The sequence below is a fragment of the Mustela putorius genome, unplaced genomic scaffold (genome assembly GCF_011764305.1).
Source record: "Mustela putorius furo isolate JIRA1106 unplaced genomic scaffold, ASM1176430v1.1 tig00000174_pilon_pilon_pilon, whole genome shotgun sequence".
Classification (NCBI taxonomy): Eukaryota; Metazoa; Chordata; class Mammalia; order Carnivora; family Mustelidae; genus Mustela; species Mustela putorius.
Genome location: NW_025421304.1, coordinates 17,693,774 through 17,713,650, shown reverse-complemented (window position 1 = coordinate 17,713,650; position 19,877 = coordinate 17,693,774). Strand labels below are relative to the sequence as shown.

The following is a 19,877-nucleotide window of genomic DNA, read 5'->3' as shown; positions in this document are numbered from 1 at the left end:
ACACAGGGCACTCTCACGCTCTAATTTCAATCATGTTGTGCCCCCTCTTGAGCTACTTGTCTGTGACAAACTCCTACTCATCCTTTAAGGCCCAATTCCAATGGCACCTTCTCTCTGTGAGTTTCCCTGAGACCTGAGAATTCCTCTCTCTCTCTCTAGTGCTCCTACAGCTCCTACCTTACAGGTAAGCTAGTCTCTCAAAACTCCAGTGACTTTTCTCATCTTCCTCCTTGAGTGGGAACTCCTGAGGGTGGGGATCATGTCTCACCTGTTCATTCACTCAAGGTGGATACTGAGCAATCCCCTGGCTGTTGTTTGAGAACAAACTGCCAGGGGCTAAGACAGACGCAGGGTGACCAGTGAGGAGCTACGGAAGTGATCCGGACAAGAGGGGATGGTGGTCTGAACAGGCTGGTAGTGGTGGTGGTGGGAGAAGGGGTTAGATTGGAGTGTTTTGAAAGGATTTGTGGAAAGAACAATGGGGGAGATGAGGGAAGGAAAAAGCGAAGGGTTTTGGGTGAGTGATGGTGGCTCTCACTGAGATGGGGAAGAGCATCAGAGGGGTAGGGCTGGGGCAGGTGCCCAGCGCTCACTTAGGCCTTCCTTCCTAAGTCTGAATGCCCACGAGAAGGCTCGGTGAAGGGACTGAGAGGGCAGGTGGATACAAGGGACTCCAAAGTGGCAACAGCAAACTCTTCCACCCAACTATGTAGATGGGGACTTTCACCTCCCTTGCCCTATGTGCTATACCTCTCTTAATGTGGCCGGGGAACACAGTAACCACCACGCCCCACACAACTGCCTTAGGCCCTGGGAGTCAGACGCTGGTCCTCAGGCTTCCTCTCTCAAGGAGGCCAAGTGCATGCAGGATTCCTGAGCCTATTGTTTCTGCCAAATCTCTGGTACTTGTACCTTCCTCATAGTGTCCTATGTTTCAGTCTCCTGATCCTTCCACCCTCCAGCCTGGAGGTCCCAGCAAGCACCAGCTGTGGCAATGATGCCATCCCCTTCAAGTGACTTTTGATTCTCCAAGGCCAAACCCCCTACACAGCTTTCCTTCACTGACTTTCCACTGTCCCCTCTACCCCGACCCCGCACATTAACCCAAAGATCTCCAGGAAGCATGGTCATGGTAAGTGGAGGGCCCACACCTGCTGGCTGCTCCTTCCAAGTTCCCAGCAGGAGTGAAAATATTAGGACATTTGGTGCCAGGCTCAGGAATCAGAATGCCTGGGTACTGGTCTTCCTAATCTGTTTGACTGGATAAATTCTCTAGGCCTGCATCCCAGGCCTACATTTCCCCAGCTCTCAAAGGAAAAGTTGCAACAATAGCAACACGTTTCATTCTCTATCTTGATTCCTTTTTTTTTACTGGCTCCTTGGTGTACCATGTGCCGAAGGATTCCAGTGTGGATCTGGCTCCACAGGGAAGGGATCAACAATCGACTAGCAATGTCTGCCACAGGGGTAGGAAGGATCTTTGGGTCCCTTCCAGCTCTGACAAGCTGAGCTTCCCAGCTGGATGGAGCTGACCTTCGGAGTCCCTCCTCAAGCTTACCTGTCATAGTCCTGAATGATCTGCCCAACAGCCCAGATGGCCGACAGATACTCGTTGGTGCCCATGGGGTTGATATAGTGCAAAGAGGAAGGGTCGAGGGGGTTCCCGTTGGAGGCTGTGAAGTCTATCCCAACCTGCAGAGTAGGGGGAAAAGGCCAGAGTGTGGCCAGACACGCCAGCTTCCTATATCATCCCCAGGGAATAGAGGTTGACGGGACATGGGAAGCCACTCATCTCCCTGTGCCAACCCACCCTTAGGTGGTCTGAAACCTGGCAACTGCGTCACTCCTTTAGCTCTAATGCTGTCTGTGGCTCCCTACTGCCCAAGCATGAAGTCTATTACCCTGATGTGATACAAAGTCAACTCACAGTCCCAAATTCCTTTGCTCCCCTCACTGTCACTGCTCCATTTCCTGGCCTTTATTTGTGAGGTTCCCTCTACCTAAAGAGCCAGGCCATCTTTTCTCCCTCTCTCATTCTCCTCTATCATTCAGGCCCAGTTCAGCTGGTGCTGTCCCACTGAAGCCTTCCTAGGTACCTTACTCCCACCCCAAGCCACCTCCACTTGCCCCTCAGACCCCCAAGGGGCCCTGGGCCCTGGGGCTGCCTGGCAGGCCAGTGCCCATCTCCCAGATTGGGTGCTCACTAAGGCAACACACATGCCCCAAGAGCCAGGTCCAGGGCAAGGCAGACCTTACCAGAGAAGGGGTTCCCCTGGGTCTGAGGCTGAGATCTGCTCTCTCAGCCCCCAGGGAACTCCAGCACAGCCCCTGGAAGGCCAGCACAGATGGACGGGGGTGGGGGCGGATTCTAGGGAGAGGGATGGCCACCTTGGAAGGTGGTCACGTGGGGTGGGTCAGGCACAGAGAGGTGCTTGGTATCCACTTGGTGAACCTTTGAAAATATATGCAGAAGGAACAGGAGGGCCCAGCCTCTCGGAGTGAGGGGGCAGTGGTTGCCCCACAGAGGTCAACAAGGCCAATCCCCTGACTCCACAGAGTCATGCAGAGGACCTCCAGTCCCACGGGATCGAGAGAGGGTGGCGGACAGCGGTGAGGCAAGGCGGGGAGGTAGGCAGCCATGCCCTGACCTGCAGTGAAGCCTGACTCAGGCTCAGCCATTTTGCCCTCTCCTCTGGGCCACACACTCCCATTGCCCTGGGGAAGTCCTTCCTGAAGTTCACCCCAGTCCCTCCTGCTGTGGCCCAAGCCCTCAGGGAGGACCCTCACTGGGCTGGGGGTGGGGGTCAGGGGGTGGCAGACAGAGCCTTACAGTGAACATGAGCTGGCAGCCTCCTAGGATGTAGTCCAGAAAGGAGTAGTCCCGGTTGATCTGGAAGGAATCAGGGGAGTCAGTGGGTCCCTGGCCTGTATCCGAGGGCTAGCCCTCCACCTGGCCATAGTTCCCAAGAATGACCTTGGGGGAGCTGATTGCTTTGGGGCCTTAAACCTTGGTAGAGTCAAGGAGTCCAAGAGAAGACCTGGGCTGATTACAACCAAATGCAGATCTCTCTATAACAAAGTCCTCAGATCAACCGTGCGGGTGGGTCTCTCTCTCTCTCTCTCTCTCACACACACACACACGCTCATTCCAGGCAGGGTCCCAGGGCCTAGTGTCCATGGTACCTACCAATTACATGGCAGAGAAAGTCTCAATTTGTTGCTGTTCAGTCCTGAGAGCCCTCTTTAGCCCTGAAGGGCCTCCACCCTGAGTAGGGAAAGACCAGGCCTCCACGCGGAGGCCTTCTACTATCAAGTGGTAAGATGCTAACACACTCTGCTTGTGTTGATGGTCTTTGCTCCTTTTGGGAGGGATACTGGCCTCCCATCTGGGTGGAGTTATAAGGGGGTTCCTTCCAAAATAAATGAATTTAAGGGGAAAAAAAAAAAAGAAACCAAGAATGGGATGGGGGGAGAAAGGCAGATCGCAAAAAGTAGTAAAGCAGGCAGGTGACAAAAATCATGAAAGGGAACAGGAGTAACAGAAGCTTCAGGAACAAGGACTCCACACCACGATGCTGCCAGCTGCTAGCTTAGTTTTCCCAGGGCACTCTGGCGTTGTGACCTCACTGAGCAAGCGGTTACGGAAGCCCCTGGCAGACCGCACATAGTCGCCAGACCAGGACACGGAGGCCCTGAGGGTTCGGGGGCCGGCAGCCGTCACGGGGAGGGTGTGGGGACTCGCTGCCCCGGTCTGGGCTACCTGCCCGATCCCAGCAGATGCTGGCTACCCGGCATCCAGGGATGGCCATGACCACCGCTGCTGTGAACTTCGCTCCCTTCCCAGGCCTTAGAGGCCCCAGCTGTAGCACAGGAATCACAGCGACCTGAGCCCTCGGTGGCTGGGCCCCTGCCAGACGTCCCTCTGCCCCTGGGGAGCCGGACATGCAACGGGCAAGCTGCCAGCATGGGAAGCAGTTACCTTCCAACCAGGAGAGGCCCTGGAAGGTCATCTCATGCCCTCCTGAACCTCACAAGAGACTAACCCTTCACCTTTGCTTTTTACCTTGTTAACATCCCCATTCTACAGATAAGGAGGAGACTGAGGCCCCGAGAGGTGAAGTTCAGAAGATCCCAGGGTTAGGATGTGGCAGAACCAGGATTTGAATCCAGGCCTTGCTGGCTCCACACCCAATGCTCTGTCTATACCTTCTGTGGCAACAGCTCCCTGTATGATCCCCACCCCAAGCCAGGCCCCGGCTTTGGGCCCACCCCGCTGGCTCACCTTGCAGGAACGCAGGATAATGATGCCTGAGTTTTTATAGTTCTTCTTCTTCCTTTGCTTCTTGGGGTTGATGCACTCAAACTCCAGCTGGAAAACATAAGAGAAAGAGAAGCTCAGCTTGGGGCTTCTATGGGCGACGGACCCTCTCCTGGGCCCCAGGATCCCCTCCACAGTGCTGACCAGGGGGCATGCTGCCTCCTCCAGGAAGCCTTCCTAGATGTCCACACTCAAGAAAGGTTCTGGTGACCTCAGGCTCACATGGAGCTGTGCTTACCCGAGGTAGGAGGCCCTCCATCTGCCCCCCTACCCCAGATGTTGACTCATCCACATCACGTCCGTTCATACACCCAGAACCATTACCCAGGGTCCAGCTTCTTGCGGTGAGTTAAATGGACATCTATTTCCCACTCTCCCCTCTGCCCCATTTGACAGATGGGGAAACTGAGGCTCAGAAACTGGATGTCTTACTTAAGGTCATACAGCCAGAGAGGTGGGATCTGAGCCCCAGTCTGCCCAATTCTAAGCCTGTGTCCCTCACCCATCCCCTGCTGAGGTTTCAGGGTCACACACAGGGGCCCATCTCACCGGGACGCCATCACGAGCCGAACACATCTGTGACACTGAGGTCTGGAACTCGCCGATGAAGTCATGGCCCCCGTCGTTGTCATAGTCGTAGCACATGACCTGGGGTGGGTCCAGTGAGGTCACCCCAGAGCAGCCCCTCAGAACTGCCTGGGCAAACCCCGTATCTTCCTTTTGCTGGTCCCTCCCCCTGTTCTCCACCATCTGCCTTGTTGGCCTGGAATGATGCCGTTAGCTCCTGAACTGCCTCCTGCAGGAAGCCTTCCGTGATTGCTGGGAAAAGGAGCACCCCAGCAATGGAGGTTGTACACTCTGGAGCAGGAAGCTTGACTTCGCACATACCTGTCACTCAGCTCCTCATCTGTCTGGAGCTGTGGCCCACCTGCCTTGGTGGGCCATGGCCTGGGGCCCTTCCTAGGGGCATTCAGACTGCTATTTTCCTTGAGATGGGCACAAAAAAATCCTAGCTTTCCATCCTCTCTAATCTAGCTGCCACTCCCAGGAAGAAAGCAGGAATTATCACACCCATTCCACTGATGGATAAACTGAGGCCTCGAGAGGGAAGCACTGGCCCAAAGTCTCACAGTAGCAACAGAAGACCTAGAACTAGGATTCAGGTTTCCTAGTACCCTGTTTAGGGATCCCTGCCCCCACCCTGATTCCCTCTCCCTTATCTGCTCTCAGCCACAGTGCCTGGGGACCGAGGTTCCAGAGAGACCAGTAATCACTGTCCTCATCAGAGTGACAACCCTTGGTTGCCTGCACACTCGCCGTCTCAGCGGGCAGCACTGCAGCCCTCTGGGGAGAACTGGGTAGTCATTCTGCTCCTGTTTCAGAGAAGGGCACACAGAGACAGGGTCCTTGCCCCGATGGCTCAGAGGGTCAGACACGTGTGAGACGAGAGCCCAGGTCCCCTGCCTCTCCCCGCTACCTAGGTTGGGTTCTCTCCACCTTAAGAAGAAAGAGTTTTGCCAAGGCATCTCTAGAAAGCCTAGGAGAGCCTGGGAGGCTGGGGCTGGCGGGGTGGGGTGCAGGGCTCCCTCACCTGGATGGGCTTGTCCATGTCCCCATCACACAGGGACACCAACGGCACAGTGAATGGCTTCCACACAGGGTCCAGCGTGTACTTGATCACCTACAGCACGGGGAGGGCCAAGCGTGAGCGCAGGCCCAGGGCAGCAGAGCTCTGGGCTTGGGCCAGTCCCATGGGGGTGGCAAGGTAGAGAGGCCCATAGCCACGTTCCTGGGCATGGCAGTGAGCAGGGAGGGAGCAAGTCCTTGAGGCACCTTCACGGCTTTCCCTGTTCCCTGTGTGGTAGTGACCTCACAGCCCTGTTCTGAGACCTGGGGCGGTCTCAGACCACAGGGCCTCTGGCTTAGACCCCCCAGAGTCCCGTGCACACACCTCAGTCCTGTGAACCAGCATCCATTTGCCGTCGTCTCCCGGTTTATAAAACTCAAGAAAAGGATCTGACTTTCCGAAGAGGTCCTGCAGGAAGCAGGAGGATGCGGGTGAGGGAGGCACAGCTCTACTGGAGTCAGACAGGGCGGGGGGTGGGGGACGCTGCCTCCCCCAACCCCCTGTCAGGGGTGGGAGCCCTGGGCAGCGCCAGCCCCCTGGGGCCAACCGGCTCAGGCAGGAGAACCCATCCCATCCTGGGGTTACCAAAGCCTGTGCTCAGAGACCCCGAGACCTGGAGCCTACAGACACTACAACTTAGATGGGGCAGGACTTCAAAAGGGTGGTGGTTCCCAGTGCCCAGGGACGCCCAGGCAGGATGTGATTTTAATTTACTCTAGCGAGAATCTGAAAAACTGAAATTATCCCAGCATGGCACAAAAAGGACAGGAGGTCCTTTATTGATTTATTTTTTAAAAGATTTTATTTATTTATTTATTTATTTGAGAAAGAGAGAAAGCGTGAGAGGGGGAAGGGTCAGAGGGAAAAGCAGATTTCCTGCTGAGCAGGGAGCCAGATGCTGGACTCGACCCTAGGACCCTGGGATCATGACCTGAGCCAAAGGCAGTTGCTTAACTGACTGAGCCACCCAGTGCCCAGGATATAATGTCCTTTAAAAATTTATTTATTTAAGTTTAAAAAAAAGTTTCAGGAGGGGCTCCTGGGTGGCTCAGTCATTAAATGTCTACCTTTACCTCAGGTCATGATCCCAGGATCCTGGGATTGAGTCCAGCATGGGGCTCCTTGCTCAGCAGGGAGCCTGCTTCTCCCTCTCCCTATACCCTTCTCCCTGCTTGTGCTCATTCTCAAATAAATAAAAATAAAATCTTTAAAAAGAGGTGTTGGGGAATATTCAGGGAAAAGAACATCCCTGGCAGCAGGAATAGCAAGTGCAAAGGTCCTGAGGCAGGAAGGTGCATGGTAAAATCCTGGGACAACAAGGAGGCTGATTTGGCTGAGGCAGAATGAAGGTGGGAAAAGCAGAGGGGATGAAGTCAGGGGGTGCCAAGGACACACCGACTGGGGCCCTGTAGGTTACTGTAATTACCCCAGCATCTACACTGAGATAGGGAGTCCTCAGGATTGGGTTGCCAGTTATGTCCTGAACACCTCTAAATAATGGCAAACTCATTACCTCAGTGGTAAAGAGGTCCGAATTTGGGATGGCCTGAGCTATGGACTTGTTGCTGGATGGGGGGCGATAAACGTGATGGCCAGAAGCACCAGGACAAGGCCCCACAACCCTGGGCTGGGGGATGGATACCGCTCCCTGATGGCAAACCCCCTTCTCGCCTGCCTCACCTTCTTATCCAGCCTCCTGCCCGCCAGACTGAGTGTGATGACCTGGTTGTCCGACAGCTCCTGGGCGGCAATCTGTGAGGCCAGAGGAATGTGAGGGTCGGGACCTGCCCCCTTGGACTCCCCCTGGCATCCTGCCAGGCAGTGAGCAGAGGTACCCAGGGGTCAGCTCTCCAGGCTGGGAAGGGGAAGGAGAAGAGGGGTAGGACCACGTGACCCTGGATGTGCCTCTCTCGTCTTCTCAAAACCTCCATGTCTACCTTCTGGAAAATGGGGTAATCTATGTGAATCTGAGAAATCAGAAGTGACCCCGTGTGGCTCAAGATGGGAGGACACGTTACCAGCCATGAGAGATGGTCTGGAACCCTGGGAAGGGCTGGCCAGGGAGCAGCTTGACAGGCCCTCCGGGCCCCCATTCCAGACCCCGGGAGCACAGCCACCTCAAAACACCAAGGCACAGGGTATTCCAGGAACCTCACTGGACAGCTGGGGAAACTGAGGCCCAAGGCAGCAACAGGAGTCACCTGAGCTCCCTCTGCTGTCCGGTCAGCTCATACTGCCATCTGTCTTTCATGCCTTCGCCCTCGGCCATAGGCCTGTGGCTCCAAGCCAGCCAAGGATGGACCAGCTGGGTGACCTTGGGGCCATCTTTGCCTTCTCTGGGCCTCTCTCACCCCTCCCCACAGAGTGGCAGGGAAAGCCCTCGGGCCCAATGCAACACAAGTGGGCTGGGTTCTCTTGGCTCAGGCTTCTTATTCCCTCACACCTGCAGGACAGCTTCACTTACAAGCTCCTGGACCCTCCAGAACCACACACAGAAGCCGGGTTGGATGCTAGGCTCCCCTTCCTTTCCTCCAGCAGAGACTTGCTCAATAACCTTGCTCAATAACCTTGGGAGGTCCTATTATTGGCCCCATTCCACAGAGGAAGGAACTGAGGTCTGGGGTGGCCCGGTGGCAATACAGGGGTGGGGGGAGAGGGAGCTGCTGGGTTGGCTTCCAGGTGGAAGGGAGCTGGCTAGTGAAGGTAGTATATAGATGGGGAGGTTCTGAACCCCAAGAAGTGGGGGGTGGGGGATGGGCAGAAACATTCCAGGTGTCGGAAACAGTGGATGAAGATCAGATCTGGGATATGTGTGGTATGCTAAGAATTCAGTTTGCTGGGGGTGCCTGGGTAGCTCAGTGGGTTAAGCCTCTGCCTTCTGCTCAGATCATGATCTCAGGGTCCTGGGATGGAGCCCCGCATCAGGCCCCCTGCTCAATGGAGAGCCTGCTCCACACCCCCCTACCTACTTGTAATATCTGTCAAATAAATAAATAAAATCTTTAAAAATTTTTCAATTTTCCTGGAACCCAGAGAGTAAAGCAAGGTGGGGTTCATCCCAGCCTTGAATGCAAAGCTCCACCAGCCGGGGAGGCCCCAGAGCAGTGGGGGGACTACAGATGAGCACTTAGCGCTTCAGCCTCCCCCCTCCAGCCTAGTTCCTTGGCCAAGCCTCACTAGCCTAACTGCCCCACTTCCTCTCTGGGCTCCAGGTCCCTCGTCTGTAAAACAGGGTTCCGGCCTTGGAGGAGTCTGCAAGGACCCAGGACTTATCAGCCCAAAGGGTGCACATGAGGCTGGGATCACGGCAACCATAAACAGAGCTCCAGGGGCTGGCGGGGCAACATGCTTCTCAAAGACCCCCTAGGGAGGGCAAGCAAGGGCCAGGAAGGGAGGGCCTGACAGGAGGGCTCTGGTGGCCTTTGGGGACAAGGAAGAGGCCACAGGGGCCTCCAGCAAGCCCCTACTCCCAGCTTGGCCGCCCCCAATACATCATCTGTGGAGCCAGGAGCCCGTTGCTAAGAGACCTGTTGCTAAGTTGTAAGTTGGGCCTTTTTACTCCAAACAAAGCTGGTGATTATCTGCCAGGGATGCAGCCCATTGATGGGGGAGGGCAGCGGGCAGAGGCGGAGGGGTGTGGAGCGCGGGAGGGGGCTGGTACCGTAATCAAGCCCTTCCCCGCAGGCTTGTCATTCATCAGCAGCAGAGGCCGAGTGATCTTCTTGCTGGAGACGATCTGGGGGGGCGGGAGAGAGGAGAGTGGTGCTCCTGAGGGTTGGTGGGGAGGAAAACCGCTCAGCAGGCACCACTAACAGCACACAGATGGAAGCACGCAGGCTACAGCTCCCCCCTCACGTGACTGTCCTCCCGCAAGGCAGCCACCAACCATTACTAACTCCACTGGGCAGCCCAGAGAGGTTAAGACACTTGCCCGGGGGGCCAACAGCAGGCCTGGAATCCCCCTCAGTACCACCCCCACTGACTGGGTTACCCCCCAAGGCTCTTGCAAGGGTCACCTCTGGAGGTACCGCAGGGAGTCGAGCCCCCTCACAGCTTCCCCTGAAGCCATCTACAGACTCCCCCCCACCCCCACAGGGCGCAATTCCTGATGGAGGTCACATCCTGACTCCCCTTAGATTTTCATGCTCCATGTATGGAAGACATTCACACAGTGCTCAGCCAGCAAGACCGCATAGACAGGGGAAAGCAGAACACAGTGTTGAGCGGTCCTCCACCGTCTCTGTACACCCCATTCCCGCACTCTCCAGAGGCCACCCTGGTTCTCAGCTTCTGGCGGGGGGGCGGGGGATGCCAGTGTTTGTGCTTCTCCCTGCACGTTCCCATGCCCCCCACCCCCCATGCTGGTTTTCCTCCCCAGGCCACACTCGCCCTTGACTACCTGCTCTATGCCTTCATTGCCCATCGCTGGCTCCCCTGCCCTGTGGATGCAGCCCCTGGCGGTGCCCAAGGGTGCCGGAAGACCAGGAGCTGAGAAAGGCTGGACTGTGGATTGGCACATGTGAAGCTCCTTGGGGCCTTTGCTCTAATCCAGAGCCCTCCCCCCAACTCCAATCCCGTCCAGAGCCCTCCCCCCCCGCGCCCCTGCCTCCCAAACTGCAGCTCTCCCCAGGCCCTGGCCACCTGCTCCTCTCTCCAGGTGAGGGGTGGCTGCGAGGGTATCAGGGAAGCCGACTCACCCTGCAGCATCCCCCCTTCCCTGTTACCCCTGGAGAGTGGGGACCCCCGGCAGGAAAGCCCAGGGACACCCTCTGTTTCTCTCACAGTGGTCAGCCCTGGCTTGTTCCATCCCCTCTCCTGGAAGGTCCGGGCCGTTTCAGTGTGCCCACTTCCCCCACCAGCCCCATAGCTAGGTGGTCATCATCAGCCCCAAGTAACATTCAGGGGCGTGGGGCTCGCCCAAGGACACACAGCCATCAGGATGGTTAGTACGAGGGGCTCCTAGCCCCACAACCCCCCGACTCCATATGCTCACCAAGAACGCAGTGGGGCAGCGGGATCGGGGGAGTGTGGCGCCCCCAGAGGGACAGGAAGTTGCCCGAGTTCACACAGTAAGCCAGCCACCAAAACGGACTCCTGTGGCTGCCTTTGTTGCCAGGCAGATGTTCCGTCTGACATCTGATCTATTTCTAAGAATCACAAGTTCCGGGCGCCTGGCCCAGCACTTCAGCATCTGCCTTTGGTCCAGGTCATGATCCCAGGGTCCTGGGATCAAGCCCCACGTCCGGCTCCCTGCTCGGTGGGGAATCTGCTTCTCTCTCTGCCCCTGGCCTTGCTCGTGCTCTCTCACTCCTGCTCTGCTTTTTCTCTGTCTCTCACATAAAAAAATAAAATCTTTTAAAAAAGAAAAAAAAAAAAAAAGAACCTTTAGTTCTGGCCACGCGGGGTCCCCATTCCCGTGCGGCAACAGCTGGCTGGCAGGGTGCTGTGTTTTCTGATGAGAACTCTTTCAGCCTGGCCCCAAATCACGAGGCCACTGACCCCCTTTGGTACCTGCAGGCCCCAGGGCTGGCTGCATTTCCAGGGCCTCCTTGGAAGCCATCCAGGAAGATGGGGCTAGGGAAAGCAGGCGGCAGGGGAGACTCGCTCCAAGGGACTGCCCTGGCCTTAGGAGCAGCGTGATGTCGGGGGTGGGGACTGCCTTGCCCTTGGCCCCCCCCAGCTCACCGTGCCCAGGCTGCAGGAGAACTGGCCCAGGAAATCATGCTCGTCCAGCTGTGTGCTGGACTTGTCCTGGTCGAACAGGGTGAACTTGAGCTTCTGCACCTCCTCAAAGTGGTAGTCGAGGACGAACTTCTTGGAGAACGCGGGGTTGAGGTTGTTGATGGCGGTTTCCGTCCTGTCATACTGGCAGAGGGGCAGGGAAACAGAAGCCAGAGTCAGGCAGCTGGTTCGAGCCTTCCCAGGCTCCCCGGAATCGTTCTGCAAACTGGCTGAACACTAGGCATGGCCAGGTACTACTCCCAGCTCATGGAAGAGGACACTGATGCACAGAGAGGTTAAGGGACTTACCCAGGGTTGAACAGCTAAAGGCGCAGTATCAAGATTTGAACCCAGGTCTGACTCTAACACTGACACTCTGAACTCTTTGGCCCTGGCACCATACCAGGTACTGGGGGAAGAGCTCTAGGCATGTGTCTGCCTGGGTTAAGTGACAGACAATAAGCCACTTTTCCCCTCAGGCCATCAGTTTCCAGTTCTGTAAAACAATGGGGTTTAACTCTCAGTGGTTTCCATCCTTTTTATCTTGGAAGAACCCTTTTTTTTTTTTAAGCCACATCTTACATGGAAACTGAGAGGCAGAAGAGACAGAAGGAGGGGACCTGGGCATTGCACAGCCCAATACCCCCCCATCTACTGGGTAAAGGCAGGGCCTTGTCCTGTGGGTCAGTGGTGGGGCTGGGACAGGAACCCCGCCTCCCGGCCTCTCTACAGGGAGGCCCCAAACCGCAGAGTCCGGGTGATGGTCTATTTTGGGGCCCGGGCTATGTTGATTTTTCCTCCCACCCTGTCCATTTCCGAGGGCTGGAGCAGCAGGGATGGAAGAGGTCTTGGCCCTGGGCTATTTTTAGCAAGGGCAGCCAGCCTGGGTGAGAGAGGGATTGTCCAGGGGTGGGGTGTAGTGGGGGGGGACACCATTCCCTGAGGGGTGGGGGGAGCTCCAGAGACCTGGCAGAGGGGACCAGGATGCCCCAGGCACTTGGCTTCAGTCCTCCACCCCTTCCCACTTCTGGCTGCGCTACCAATGCATTGGGTGCCATTCCGGGCCTGAGATGTCCCTCTGTAAAATGGGTCAACAACCTCAGCACCGTTTCCTTGGCATCGTAAGGAGCCAACACCTGTGGACACTTCCTGTAAGCCACAGTTTGCTTGGTGGGATGCCTAACTGTGGCTCAGTTGAAGAACTATTAAACACAGATACATATTCTGGAAATTTTACACACGCATAAAACTACCTCGGAGGCTAGACACCAAACCGCTGACCAGTTCTCTCTGACATGCAGGTTTCCCACTGTTCTGCTTTCTTTAGGTCTGTCTTTTCTAAATCTACTACAATGAACACAGACCCCTTTTAAAAGGAAAAACAAAGCAACTTTTAGGACTTGAAAGTGTTAATGGTTTGGATTTCTCAAAATCCGTCTTCAAGCTGCATCTTTCCCCAGCCCTCGGGCCAAGGTCTTGCAGCTCAGAAGTCCTTGGTACCATCCACCTGCCTAGTTCTGGGGCTCTGCAAGGTAAGCAGGGGAAGAAAAAAACACCTCATTTCACAGATGAGGAGACAGGCTCAGAGAGGGACAGCCACTTGCCCAATACCACACAGCAGGGAATGACAGACCTGGGTCAGGCTCCAGCTCTGGGACCAAAGCCTGAATTCCCCATTTCTCTGTCAGCTCCTCACTGACTGTGCGTTCATTTAGGAGTAAATGTGGAAAGTTATTTTAAAAATGGAAGCGGGCTGGGTGCCTGGGTGGCTCAGTGGGTTGAGCCTCTGCCTTCGGCTCAGGTCATGATCCCAGAGTCCTGGGATTGAGCACATTGGGCTCTCTGCTCAGCAGGGAACCTGCTTCCCCTCTTTCTCTGCCTACTTGTGATCTCTCTCTGTCAAATAAATAAATAAAATCTTTAAAAAATAATAAAATAATATAAAAATGGAAGCAGGCAGGGCACCTGGGTGGCTCAGTGGGTTAAGCCTCTGCCTTTGGCTCAGGTCATGATCTCAGGGTCCTGGGATCGAGCCCCGCCTCGGGCTCTCTGCTTGGCAGGGAACCTGCTTCTCCCTCTCTCTCTGCCTACTTGTGATCTCTCTCTCTGTCAAATGAATAAATGAAATCTTAAAAAAAAAATGGAGGGGTGCCTGGGTGGCTCAGTGGTTAAGCCGCTGCCTTCGGCTCAGGTCATGATCTCGGAGTCCTGGGATCGAGCCCCGCATCGGGCTCTCTGCTCAGCAGGGAGCCTGCTTCTTCCTCTCTCTCTGCCTGCCTCTCTGCCTACTTGTGATCTCTGTCTGTCAAATAAATAAATAAAATCTTAAAAAAAAAAATGGAAGAAGGCATTTTATAAAACTCTAAGATTTTAACTTTAATTATTATATTAATTTAAAATATTCCAATATAAAACAATAAAAGTATAAATATAAGTCTCCGAATTATCACAACTTAAACACAAATATCATTTTAAGTAGTAACATCCATACATTTTATTTATTTATTTTTAAATTTTATTTATTTAGGGACACCTAGGTGGCTCAGTCAGTTGGGCATCTGCCTTCGGCTCAGGTCGTCATGCTGGGGTCCTGGGATTGAGCCTCACATCAGGCTCCCTGCTCAGTGGGGAGACTGCTTCTCCCGCTGCCTGCTACTCCCCCTGCTTGTGCTCACCTGCACTCTCTCTCTCTGACAAGTAAATAAGTAAAATCTTTAAAAACAAACAAATAAAATTTTATTTATTTAAATAATCTCTACACCCCCAAGCGGGGCTCAAACTCACAACCCTGAGATCAAGAATCGCCTGCTCTACTGACTGAGCCAGCCAGGCGCTCCTCTAAAATTCAATTTTAAAAGCAACAATCTTCTAAGTAATCCCTTGGCCCCCCTCCAACTACCTTCCAGGTCCCAGGATCCAGTGGGAGTTCCTCCCCAGCAACCCAGCCACCCTCCACCTACCCCAGAAGCACATGGAGGGGCCTCACCTCAATCCACCTGCCATCACTCTCTGTAAAGAGGACACAGAAGGGGTCAGACTTGGAGGTCACGTCCCGGTCCAGCAGGTTCTGGCCACTCACTGACAGTTCCACCTTGCACACGCAATACTGGGAGCCCACGGGGGCCGCCCCAGCTGCCGGGGCACCCCCACTAGGGATGTAGGCCATGGGGTCTGGTGGCGGTGGCAGCAGTTCCTGGCAGTCTAGGGGGATAGAAGTGGGGATCAGCGAGGGTACAGCCATCTGCTGGACCACTCCATCCTGAGGCGGTGTCACCCTCTGACCTTCAGGATGGGGGTAGGGAGATGGGAGGACAGGTGTGTTTATGGAGGGAGGACAAAGGCAAAAGCTTGACCAAAGGAGAATGAAGAAAAATGAGCCTCTGGTGGGCAGGTTTAGTTTGAAGTTATTATCTGCGTCAGTCAATCTTTACGTGTGAGACACACACAAGGCCAAGTCACCCCTGTCAGATTAGCGACAGATCACAGTGAACACGCACATGTAAGACGTTCGTTTTGCTGGGAAAACCTAGGCTTCTCCTGAGCAATTAACATTTTGGCATCTTGTGGCTACAGTGGAGCCTCTGATAGCTTGGGTTTCCCTCTTTGCTTTGGCCCCTAGGAAGCTCACTCCTGATAATTTATCTGAAATCTGACTTTGTTCATTGCAGTCTTATTCATCTTATGTATCCCGGGCATTAGTGAGCACAGTGACTGATGCACAAGGATGCACTGAGTGTATGTGTGTTGAATCAAAAAGATGAGCGTATAAATCAGTGAACAGACAGACCCTCCACATTCCTCAGATTCTGCCTGAGTTGGTCTTTATCCTCAAGACAGAATTTACTCTTTCACTCGCACATGACTTCCCCCAAATTCCATGTACAGAGCCCTTCTGTACCCCTTCCACTGTCACAGCTAATTACTGGCATGTGCTTACTTTAAAGCAGTTCTGTTACTCTCCAAGTTTATCTGGAGCAAGTACAGAGAAACCCATCTCAGGGGGCAGAGGAAAGGAGCTCTGGGCTCTACCCATAACAAGGCCTCCTGGACAAGCCCTCTGTACCTCAGTTTCCTCATCTGCCCATGAGACATCACGACATAGCCCTCCCCAGACCCCAGTGCTTGGGTCTTATTTCCAACAGCTCGTGTGTAGTTCCCACAGGCTCTGTCACTGTGTGGATGAGTCTAGCCCCCACTCACCCACAAAGGTCAGGTTCCAGCTCCTTGACTGACATGTCACCCCTCACTACTGAGCGGGTGACCAGCCCTGCCCTGCCCGTGAGCGGGGGACGCGGATCCAACTTACTGAGCTTCTGAGCGCTGATTACAAACTGAACCCGCCCTCTGCTAATCGTCAGTCATTCACTCTAGAATATTTACTAAGCATCTACTAGGTCCCAGGCCCCGGACAGGGACTGGGATCCTACGGGAAGAAGGCCGCCTAGCACAGCCTCAGCATTCACAGTCCAGCTGACAGTGGAGAGCAGCCAAGTCCTGGGGGGGGCAGAGGGGGCAGGAGGGGCTTAATTCTGAAAGTGATGGAAGTCTCGGGAGGGTCTGAAGCAGGGAAGTGACATGATCTGATTAGTGTCTGGAATGGCTGACTCTAGCCCCCGTGAGGAGGGGACGTTCCTGCGGAGAGGAAGCAGGGAGACTGGTGGGGAGGTGGCTGTCAGCCAGGCGGGAATGACCAAGCTGCAGCGGGCCAGCTGGGCTGGGCCTTCTCCCTCTGACCCCGGCCGCAGCCCACATCCTGAATGCCCGCCCGCCTCTGGCCGGCACACAGAGGCCCCAGTGCACAGGAGGCCTAAGCGAGCGTGGGGAGGGCGTCAGAGGCCCCTGTTCCTCTCCAGACACAGCGCACCCCAGGGCGCGCCTGACGGGGGAGGATCCGGGTCAGTGACAGAGTCAGCCGTCACCCCCTCCCTCCCACCGTCTGTCCTACAACCTCATCATTGTCACGCGAGCCCAGAGCATCAGGACAGCACTGCAATTTGCCCGCGGGGTTTATTCCTGTCCTGTAAAAATTAGTTTCCACTGGAAGGGCTGGGGAAACTGCACTCACTCTCCCTATGTGCAGCTGGGTGGCCCTCCCCGTGGTGCAGGGGTGAGCAAATCCTCAACCCAGTCCGGAGGAGGGGTTGAGGGGAGGGAAAGGGAGGGGACAGGGACGTCCAAAATGGACCTCACCATGTGGCGGAGGGATCGCCCATGTGTGTTGGCAACCACCTGGAGGTGGCATGGCCTCCCACAGTCACCCCCATTCTGCAGAGGAGGAAACGGGCCCAGAGAGTAGAAGTCAGCTGCCCAAGGTCTCAGGGCTAGGAAGCCACAGAGGCAGGGTATGAGCTGGGTCTCCAGGCCCCCCCAGGCCCATCGGTGGCCTTCCAGGCAGGGCTGGGGGATGGCCGAGCATGGTGAGGAACTCAGACCTAAGGCGGGAACGAAGGGGAGTCAGCCCAGGCAAAGGGAACCCTAGTTCCTCTGGAGTCACACTGTCTCCACCTCTGGGGTCATCCCTGATGGGGTGGGTTCCTGCTGACCTGCCTCCTCTCCACCTGACGGGCCCCCTTCACACCCCATTCCCCCCGCTGCCAAGTCAGAGGCATCTGCTTTCATCCTGAGGCGTGTCAGGGACCCCCCTGTGCATGCACACACGCGTATGGTCACATACACGTGTCTACGCGTGCCCCAGACAAATAGGGGCAAAGGCACACACGTGTATGAACGCCTTGGGGCTGTTTCTCCCCTGCCCTCCCCCACGTCCAAGGCACCATCATCACTCCAGTGTCACCATGCTGTCCTCCTACCCCATGCTGGCTCTGGCCTGGTTGAGGGCATGGCCCGAAGGGCCAGGTCCCAGGGGAGGTTTAGGCTGGGCCGAGTTCTTAGAGCCCATGGTGACTTCACCTGCTTTAGCCTTAGCCGGGAGGCCCTAGCTAGAGTGGGCAAGAGGTGGGAAGGGGAAGGGTGCTTCTCCCCCAGGCCGGGAGCTGGCAGGTCCCCCATCCCCAACTCACCCTCTGGCTGGAAGCTTCTGGATCCCCGAAATGGGGAGCACATGATGTCCGGAGTTGGGGCAGGCAAGGGTCAGAGGGAGCCCCTCTGTGCCAGCCCGGCAGCGGGCAGGCGGGCCGGACCCTGAGGCCTGACGCAACGGAAAAAGAAATCACAGCTTCTGCCGGGGCAGGGGGTGGGGGGGCTCCCCTCCTACTCCAGCAGGAGGGCAGACGGACAAGGTGTCATTAAAGGAGGGTTGGGCCTGCCATGCGCATCTGGGCCAAGTGGAAACCTCCTTAATGTAGCCCCCGCCCCACAGGTAATTTGAGGTTACGGGCTGCCTGGGGAGCATGGGGAACCAGGGCCCATTTGCAGGTAGTCCTGACTCTTGGCCCAGGTGGACACAGGCCTTCCAGGGTGACCACATCCCCAGGGAAGTTGCTGGAAGGCGGGGATATGAAACCAGTAGTCAGTCCCTCTTACAGATGAGGCAAAGAGAGGGCAGGGCTTGGGAATTCCCATTCATTCCTCCACAAACACTCCCTGATGGGCAGCGATGAGGAGTAATGAAGGAGACACAGAAGCTTCAGCACCTCCCCAGCGCCCCCCCAGGGTCCCCTGGCCCCAGCTCCTAAATGCATCCTGCCCTTCAGGCAGGACAGGACAGGATCTGGAAATTGTGCTGAACCACGGGTCTAGAACATTAGGGTTGTAGCCAGAAACCTAGGAACCCATCATTCTTGATCTTGGTCTTTCCTTCGCCCCCCATCTATCCCACACCTGCTGCAGATTCCACCTCCAGGATGCAGAGCAATGTCCTCATCGCCCCACTTCCACTGCATTGGCCCAGCCAGATCTCCCTGAGCAACCCAGAGCCAGAGAGAGTCTCTACGCGTGGAAAGCAGATGCTACCGCACTTCTACCTGAAAAATCTTCCAGTGGCTTCCCCTCCCAGGCCACACAAAACCCCAGTTCTTCCCAGGCTTCTACCCCATCTCGTGCCACCTTCCCCCTCCCCCTGCCTGTCCCAGCTACAGGGGCCTCCTCTGGCTCTGTAAACACGCCAACCTCTCTCCTGCCTCAGGGCCTTTGCACTTGCTATCCACTCTGCCAGAATTGCTCTTCACAAGATGGGTCTTAGAAGTCAGAGGCCTTTTCTGGTCGCCCGAGCTAATGTGATTTCTGTCTCGGCCCGGTACCTGCAGTTCCCTTTATAGATCACTGCAATGTACACTCACTTTACTTGTCTACCTGTCTGTGTATTGTCTGTCTGCCCCCCCCACTAGAATGTAATGTCCAGGAAGGAGGGATTACTACTGCTTCCCCAGCACGTCAGGCAGCAAGCACACATAATGAGTACTGAATAAGTATGTACCAACAAGGGAGGGAGAGAACTCACTAGGCAGACTCTTTAATATCAGAAAAATCACAACCACGTCTTCCTGGCACACGTCACAAACTGTAGACCCTCATGATTGCTTTAAGAGACCAGCAGGAGAGGGCCTCACCCAGAAGGGGCAGTGGTTTCTCTAAAACAGGGAAGGATGATGTCAAGGCCAAAGGCCTGCTTGCCTAACTCCATCCTTCCGCCCACTATCGGCCCTAGCGGCTCAGGACCCAGGAGCCGGGCTGCACACCCCACTCACGACAGGGAAGGGACACCGAGGCAAGGAGGGGTCCTAACTCAGAGACACGCAGTGCCGGGGAGACACCAAGAGCGTCAGCCACAGGGAGGGGGGCAGTGGGGCTGCGGAGGTAGACGGCCAAGCCAGAGAAAGGGGGAGCTGGCTGGGGAAAAAAGGGGATGGAAGACGAAGGGTGGGGATGAGGTGCCACAGGAGGAAGCAGCCCTCACTCTGGGGATTCTCAGTTCGAGGACAGCATGGGCCAAATGTAACCAGGGGACCACCTATTGGGACTTCAGGTGCAGGTCAGCAACGTGCCCCTTGAAAAAGCATGTTCACCTTGATATTCAGAAGATGAAAGAAAGAAACGCTGTTTTCCGTGCTCACTATGGCAAGTAATGCTCTATGAAGTCTGGCCAGTGGCAGGAACAAGGAAGGGGACTCAGTCCTCTGATCGCTACTGGCGACAGTGAGGAGCACAGACTCTGGACTCAGGACACCGGACTTTGAATCCCTGGCTCTGCTATTTACCTGCCGCGCGTCCCTGGGCAAGTTACTCAATGTCTCTGGTCTCTGTTTCCCCCTC

The 19,877-nt window shown here is 55.6% G+C and overlaps 1 protein-coding gene across 2 annotated transcripts in view; it reads right to left on the bottom strand.

Moving 5' to 3' along the window:
* Window positions 1-19,877, bottom strand: part of CPNE2 (copine 2) — a 44,667-nt gene that overhangs the window by 15,259 nt on the left and 9,531 nt on the right. For both annotated transcript variants that reach the window (XM_045076108.1, XM_045076107.1), the window contains exons 2-11: window positions 14,653-14,867; window positions 11,631-11,810; window positions 9,607-9,681; window positions 7,626-7,697; window positions 6,270-6,353; window positions 5,910-5,999; window positions 4,868-4,966; window positions 4,283-4,369; window positions 2,831-2,890; window positions 1,559-1,692 (exon numbers count right to left, since the gene is read on the bottom strand). In XM_045076108.1, the coding sequence (XP_044932043.1) occupies window positions 1,559-1,692; window positions 2,831-2,890; window positions 4,283-4,369; window positions 4,868-4,966; window positions 5,910-5,999; window positions 6,270-6,353; window positions 7,626-7,697; window positions 9,607-9,681; window positions 11,631-11,810; window positions 14,653-14,832 (1,061 nt within the window). In that variant the 5' untranslated portion in view covers window positions 14,833-14,867. The remainder of the gene's footprint in view (window positions 1-1,558; window positions 1,693-2,830; window positions 2,891-4,282; window positions 4,370-4,867; window positions 4,967-5,909; window positions 6,000-6,269; window positions 6,354-7,625; window positions 7,698-9,606; window positions 9,682-11,630; window positions 11,811-14,652; window positions 14,868-19,877) is intronic.